The following is a 6921-nucleotide window of genomic DNA, read 5'->3' as shown; positions in this document are numbered from 1 at the left end:
ATGGCTTTACAAATTGTATGTATGTAAATGTTCTTTTCTCCTCTACCTTATCGTCAGAGTCTTTATTGATTTGTAATTGGAGCACATGGGTATTAGTAGGTATGCACTGCATGATGCCATTCTGAGTAAAAATCTACCTACACATTTTCCTGTACTTAAAAATTAGGATGCATTGTTAACATCAAACACAGGCTTAAACCAGCAAATATCCATTCATCAAGTGAAATCCTCTTACGGGAAAAACAAGCAACAAAAGCAACTGAGTCATAATCATGTGATAAGTTTGATAAATTACGTGTGAATTTTGTTCATATTTGGAGCTTGTTGATAGAAGGTTAGGCTAAGATTTGGAGGGGGGAGGAGGAGAGAGACGCGGAATGGACCCCAGCAGGATCAGGACTATTTAAACTGGGGAAAACCTGCAGAGAGGCGCGTGTCATCTCTCTGTCATTCAGTGATTCAGGAGCAGCGGCAATTCTAAAAAAAAAAAAAAAAAGAGGTAAGAAATTAATATTTTACAATGTAGTAGACCATTATAATAGAGACATGTATAAGATGCTACATTTGTTTCAAACTTGACATACTGTAAGAAAAACAGGATTAAAAAAAAAAATGCATTGTGATTTTGACGACTTTTGAAATGTAATTTACTTTTTTCTCTCTCAGGATGCATATTGTTTGGGCCCTACTTCTTCTCACTCTTGAAAGTGCTCCTGGGTGCTCATGTCTTCCCACGAATGGAAATTCAATTCAAAATACAGTGGACAGCTTAATATACATAGCTCAGACAACCCTGGTGCACATTAAAGAACTACGGACAAATGTATGAGTATGGCATAGTGTGTTTTAAAGAAAATGTAATAGTGTACAATAAAGAAATATATCATTATTTAGTTTCAGACACAAACTGATACATACTCACTTCTTCTTGTCCTTAGTTGCCGGTGGCTACACATATAGAAGTCCGAACTCCTTCCATTGATGGACTAACAAGCATCAGCCGTGACCTCGGTCTTTTGACCATTGAGCTGCAGAACCTCTTCACAGAGCTGCTCAGTCAGATTCAGGCCGACGTCTCCAGTTTGGAGGGACTGGTGAGGTACTTCGCTCAGACGATGGGCTGTCCCATCCAGGCCAGACCTCGAGGAACAGCCACGGTACATTTGTTCCCGGACAGTCAAATATCCATGACTCTGATGAAGGTGCAGTGCTATCTGGACACGTTACTTCTCCACAAGGACAAACTCAAGGTCTGCTGAAAAATCCACACCTAATGCACAGAGACACCAAATCTTAGTATAAATACCAAAAAACATGTAAAGGCTTTTTTATTTTTTGCATGAAATGAAAGTTACATGTAGTTTTGTTTTGATAAATATTTTTGCAGAGCTCTGAAAAGTATTTCAAGTGTAGCAGTGATTAATTATGTGGGTTGACTTACAGTATATCTCATTTGCTATGTAAGTGAGTAGATTTTGGTACTTTCATTTCTTAAAGTATGGTTTGAAATATTACAAATGATTATGATGTTGTAAAATCAGTATTCTGCCATCTGGAAAAGTATCTAATCGATGTATAATAGTAATGGTGCAAAAGTGTCGGGAGTCTTTATGTTGAGCAGAAACATTAAGCTGATAGAAAAAATGATGTGGACCATTTAAGCTAAAAACGGAAATGTTTTATTAAACTGCATTAAAGATTTGAATTAATATTTATTGCATGTACAATTTTTCTTTTTGAAAAAAACTTTCTTACATTCAAGGCCTCTTTGCAAAATGATCTGAACATTAGTCTATTAGACAAAAAAAAATCTCATGTATTAAAGTTGAATCAACCTTTAATATTACAAACCTTGAGGAAAATAAACTAGTTCATTCAAAATACATGTTTAAAGGACAATCTTCTCAATCAATAATTATAAATTTAAGAATGTTGAATAATACAGAATCATTTCACTTTATTGCGGTCTTTAACTTCACTCAAGTAAACACATTTTGAACTTTGACAGATTCAAAATAAAGTTTTGCTTTTCAGAGATAAAACAAGATTCGCAAAACAACAAACTGGAAAAGTCCAAATTTAAAGTGTCACGGCAGTGTGATGCCGTAAATAAATTCAATAGAATAATAACAACCGAGATGTTGTTGAAATGCATAAACTTAGCTCGTCACTGAACATGTATTTAACATATCTACGGTCATTTTATGTGTTTGCAATTAAATGTTGGCATTATTAAACTTCAGCTTTAATAAAGTTTTCAAAGTCCCAACACCGCCGCAACTTCAATATCTGTTTTCACCGTAGAGCAAATTAACGCAGCGTAAAAATATCACTCCGCCAATCTTAACCAAAAATCATTTAATTTTTCAAGCCGTGTTAGCTAGTTCCCTTTCTAAATTTAGAAACTAAATTTGATTATTTTTGTTTAAATCAATAAAACTAAATACATTAAGTTGACCATTACACTATAAAAAATAAAAAATAAATAACTTCTTATGTAGATTAAAATAGCCTGAAAGTGCTTCCTCACACAGAAAACAATAAATTGTTCTTAAAGATAGGGAGTCGTAGCCTAATTAACCAGCTGAAACTAAATATATTTGTTCATATTTAAAATAACATTTTAATTTACCCAAGGGCTTGGAGAAACCTCTCATTGTGGGTTTTTATAGCTTTTTCTCTTTTAATACATCTTTACCCCATTGTTTATCAAACGTCTTAAATAAAATGTTATTTCTGTACACAAAGGTCTATTGTCCTTTTAAATGCAATCAGGTTTTGCAATACACGTTTCATTTAACAAAATACACCCAGCAGAAAGCAGTACATCAGAGGGGGAAAGTTACAGGTTGGATCCAGAGGACTGTGAGGTGAAACTACTTATTTAGCCAGCAGGTGGCGCCATTCTTTAGGCTGCTAAAAGACACGTCTCTAAACTGTGAGCTTACAACTACATAAATGCGTCAAAGCAATCGAGTGCTGCCTCGTTTTCCCACCACATAAGTGAACGTATTGAGTGCAGGATTTAGCATTTACCTGTCCTGACCCCGTCACTCACCTTTGTTTCTGTGTCCTGCATGTTAACGTCCTGCTTTAGGAAGCAACAGCCATTAGGTGCCCCATATTATGCCTGATTAAAACACCCCCCCCTCCCCCAACATGTTCACCCTCAGCGAGAAACAAACCCCCACTGCTCAAATATGAAAACATCCCCTATGATTTCAATCATTTTGTGATTTTCATCGTAAGAAAACAGAGCGAAAAAAAATAATGGAACAATGTCATAAAAAGCAAGTTTTATTCTGCATATTTTTAACTAACTAGTGCAAATCAGTTCATTAGGAAGCAATCCCTGTGCAAACAAGCATCACAGAATAGGACCCAAACAGTAATTGAATAAATACATAATGTAAGTTATGTTATATTGGTTAATATCAAACAAACAAACAAATAAGAGTCCCTAAGAGAGATCATCGTGGTTAAATTACACTGTTATTCATTCCAAAGTTGCAAGTTCAAAGAGCATAAAAGCATCTTACAGTTTAAATATTCGGTCCAGGTAGGATTTTCTACCCCGACGTTTACATTTTTGCTTTGAGGGAGGAAGCGTGCAGTGACTTCAAGTATTCCTGTAGAGTAGACACGTAGTCTTCAGGGTGGCATCGCATGTGGGCCGCGTGTATCGACTCCTTCCACTTGCGGCTTTCCACGGTCACGCCCCTCTTCCTCCAGAGGTCGATACAGTTTTCCACGGCGAGCGGGTTGCACAGGGCGTCGTTCTCGCTGAAGAAGAAGAGAGCTGGGGCGGTGATTGGGCTGTTGCGGAAAACCTGGATGCTGCTGTTATAGAAGTCTGCCGTGTGGCTTTTGAAGAGCCAAAAGTAGAACATGGCCGCATTTCTGACGAGGCTCTCTAAACGTGGGACCAGAGTTTTTCCAAGACCTGAATGATAATAAGACACAACATCATTACTTCACAGTTAAGAATCTCCCATTCTACCCAAACTTCATCCATTGTTTTTGCAAATCCTACTTCTGTTCTTTTCTTTTAATTTATGGGTCAGTCATGCTCATTCTTTGGAAATAAAATCTTGACATTGCTTAGAATGAAAACATCAAGTAGTGAGTCTATTTATTTGTTTGACTTTAATTTGGCCTGTATTTGTTTTCATATTTTTTTAAGATTTATTTTTGGACATTTTGTGCCTTTAATGGAGAGATAGGACAGTAGACAGAGATGGAAATGACATAAGGGAAAGGAGCCACAGGTGGGATTCAAACCTGGGCCGCCCGCTTTGAGGACCACAGCCTCCACACATGGGGCGCGCACTAATCACTGTGCCACCAGCGCCCCTGTTTTCACATTTTTAACATATTAATTACTTTTCAGCGAAAAAGCAGGAATACAAAAATAAAACAAGAAATAGATCATAAAATGTAGCCAACTCAAAGGAGTGTGTTTTTCAAAAGTACACAAGTGTATACAGAGCAGAATAGACCAACATTTATTTTACAGCAAGTTCATTAACCCTGTACACAAAATAAGTCCTCATTATTGTGAACATGTGGCCAAATTTGCTTCAGAAAAAGAATGCAGAATTCACTTTTAGTTGTAATTGTGGCCATAAATAACTGACAACTATAACTGGGTAACTAGTGACTTTGGAGTTATTTGGCTTTCCTTCTTCAGCTCTTGAAAGGAAATATATGATTAAATAAAAAAGTTCAAAGAATAGTTGTTTAATTTTTTTTATTTTTTTTTTTAAAGATTTATTTTGGTTTAATTTTTTTAATTGGCAAACCTTTAGACTAAATTATCAATTCAAACAATAATAAAGAGCAACCTATATGAAAACATCTTTCCCCTTTATTTTTACTGATGAAATTACAAGCTGCAATCTCTGTCCTAAGTTTTAAACAGGCTGGACTCTCTGGACTCCTGACAAACTGGAGCACTGGGTCAGCTGACTAATGACTTATTTAAAGATCCGACACAGACACTAACACCACAAACAAAAGTAACCTGAGCTGGATCACTGTCACTCACCTATCGCCATGTGCTCTAGAGTACCAACCACCAGGCTGTCATAGATGTGCCCAATCACCCTCTGGGTCAGGCCTGCGTGTTTTTCCGGTTCCCGAGCCATGTGTGTGAGGATCTGGGTGAAAGTGTAGCCCCCGATGGAGGCGGAGTGGACCAGCACAGGTCTGTTTAAGAACTGAGGCTCCTCCAGCACCTTCAAAACCTCCGACCCATACTCAAGCCCCCATCTGGGCCACAGGAAGTGCATGACACTGCTCTGGACCAGGAGCACGTCCATGCCTCGCTGCAGATAAAGGTCCCTGTATTTGGCTACCGCCCTGGGCTGGGCGCCGAGCCAGGAGAAGAAAATAAGAAGGGGGCGGGAAGGGAGGGCAGAATCTGATTGGATGTGGGAGGACACAGATAAGGGTAAAGGTGAATCTGAGAGCAACGGAGCCAAGGAAGGATCTAATGAGGATGAGACACTGAGGGGTGAGATGTTGCGAAGAGACGGTGATGTGATGGAGTCTTTGGAAAGACATAATGCTGCTGCCTCTGTGGAGGTGGAATAATAATAGTAAGTAATGCGATTTCTGATCCTCCTGGTTTCAAATGTTCCTCCATTCGTGTCATTCTCAGACACAGTAGAATCAGTCCAGAAGACACTGGAACACAAAACAAAGTCACAATTTGAAAAAGTTGTCATTTTCACACCATAAGAGAAAATATAAAAAAATGTATTACAGCAAAGTGCTATTCATAAAATATTTGAAACTTTCCAAAGATTTCAAAACACATCCTAAATAGACTATTGCATAATAAAATACAAATATAGTCACTGGGGTTTTCTATAAAAACATAATTCCCCCAATTGATTTCCCCTGATATTTATATTTAAGGGAAACTTCACATTCTCTGTCTGTTCTCTTTGCCAATCTTCATCATTATTGTGGAAGAAAAATGAATTAAAAAAAAAAAAAAAAAATCAATATAATTGGAAATTTCATCAAAAAAATTGGGGATTAGAATTTGTTAAAGCACTTCCTGTTAGCCTTTCACTTTAAAAGCCTTGTTAGACTTTTACTAATGCAATAATAGTCTCGCATTATACCATAAAATCTCCGAAAATGTGTTACCTTTTAGCATACATTGTATTTAATTATTTGTGCATCATACCAGCAACAGGTAGCCTTCATTTCCTCAATAGTAGCTGTGTTACGGATGTAGGATTTCCTTTTTGTCGTGTCGTCATTTAAGTGTTTTGGAAAACGCATCGGCATAATCATTTTAAAGGAGAGAAAAAACACACCCTCATGGTATTGTAATTTAAACAAATTTGATTCTTGCTTATTTAAAATTTACGTGAAATCGTAAATGTTACCGGGTCTCAGGAGGATGAAGCGCAGCATCACTCAACCCCCTTTTTTTTTTCTTTTTTTTTTGTGTTCATTCATGTTCCGCAAGACACGTCGCACCATCAATACTACAGCACAGTATCATGTTGTTACCCGGTGGTGTGCAGCAGGTTCCCCATTCTGTGAGGCTCAGGGTGCAGAGGAGGGGGGAGAGGGGGGGGGGGGGCCCGGTCCAACAGGGAAGAAGTCTTCAGAGGGTCTATCAAAAAATTCCACGGCGGTGTCGGCTTCTCGCAGCAGCAGCAACTTCGGCTTCCCTTTCTTCTTCGAGACTGATTTCTTTTTTTTTTAAGGTAGTTCGCTGACAACGACGTGGCCACTTTGCGCCTCCTACTGGCACTGGACACTATTAATCAACGACATAAAATAGAATTAAGTTAAATAAAATAAAATAGAATTAAAAAAATAAATCACATTTTCATGATATTCTTTAAACCACAAATATAATAGCTCATAAAATATCAGGTCGCATCATCTATGTGA

The 6921-nt window shown here is 37.7% G+C and overlaps 2 protein-coding genes across 4 annotated transcripts; one reads left to right on the top strand and one right to left on the bottom strand.

The window, feature by feature from the left end:
* Window positions 1–378: 378 nt before the first annotated feature.
* On the top strand, window positions 379–3108 carry lepb (leptin b). Its single transcript, XM_020652497.3, has 2 exons — window positions 379–823; window positions 939–3108. The coding sequence occupies exons 1-2, from the start codon at window positions 668–670 to the stop codon at window positions 1257–1259; spliced, it is 477 nt and encodes a 158-aa protein (XP_020508153.1). The 5' UTR covers window positions 379–667; the 3' UTR covers window positions 1260–3108.
* A 173-nt stretch (window positions 3109–3281) lies between these two features.
* LOC109998417 (transmembrane protein 53) lies at window positions 3282–6667 on the bottom strand. 3 transcript variants are annotated; one of them, XM_065951589.1, is made up of 4 exons: window positions 6405–6508; window positions 6200–6256; window positions 5048–5688; window positions 3282–3943 (listed from the first exon to the last, which is right to left on the bottom strand). In XM_065951589.1, the coding sequence occupies exons 2-4, from the start codon at window positions 6217–6219 to the stop codon at window positions 3582–3584; spliced, it is 1023 nt and encodes a 340-aa protein (XP_065807661.1). In that variant the 5' UTR covers window positions 6220–6256; window positions 6405–6508; the 3' UTR covers window positions 3282–3581. The 3 variants fall into 3 exon arrangements, with proteins under 3 accessions (XP_065807661.1, XP_020508914.2, XP_020508906.2); XM_020653258.3 differs by lacking the exons at window positions 6200–6256; window positions 6405–6508 and adding an exon at window positions 6532–6667; XM_020653250.3 differs by lacking the exon at window positions 6405–6508 and having other exon boundaries at window positions 6200–6387.
* Window positions 6668–6921: the final 254 nt, after the last annotated feature.

The sequence above is a fragment of the Labrus bergylta genome, chromosome 23 (assembly GCF_963930695.1).
Source record: "Labrus bergylta chromosome 23, fLabBer1.1, whole genome shotgun sequence".
In the NCBI taxonomy this organism is placed as follows: domain Eukaryota; kingdom Metazoa; phylum Chordata; class Actinopteri; order Labriformes; family Labridae; genus Labrus; species Labrus bergylta.
Note: the sequence above shows the minus strand (reverse complement) of the source record. Positions and strands in the feature narration are given on the sequence as shown.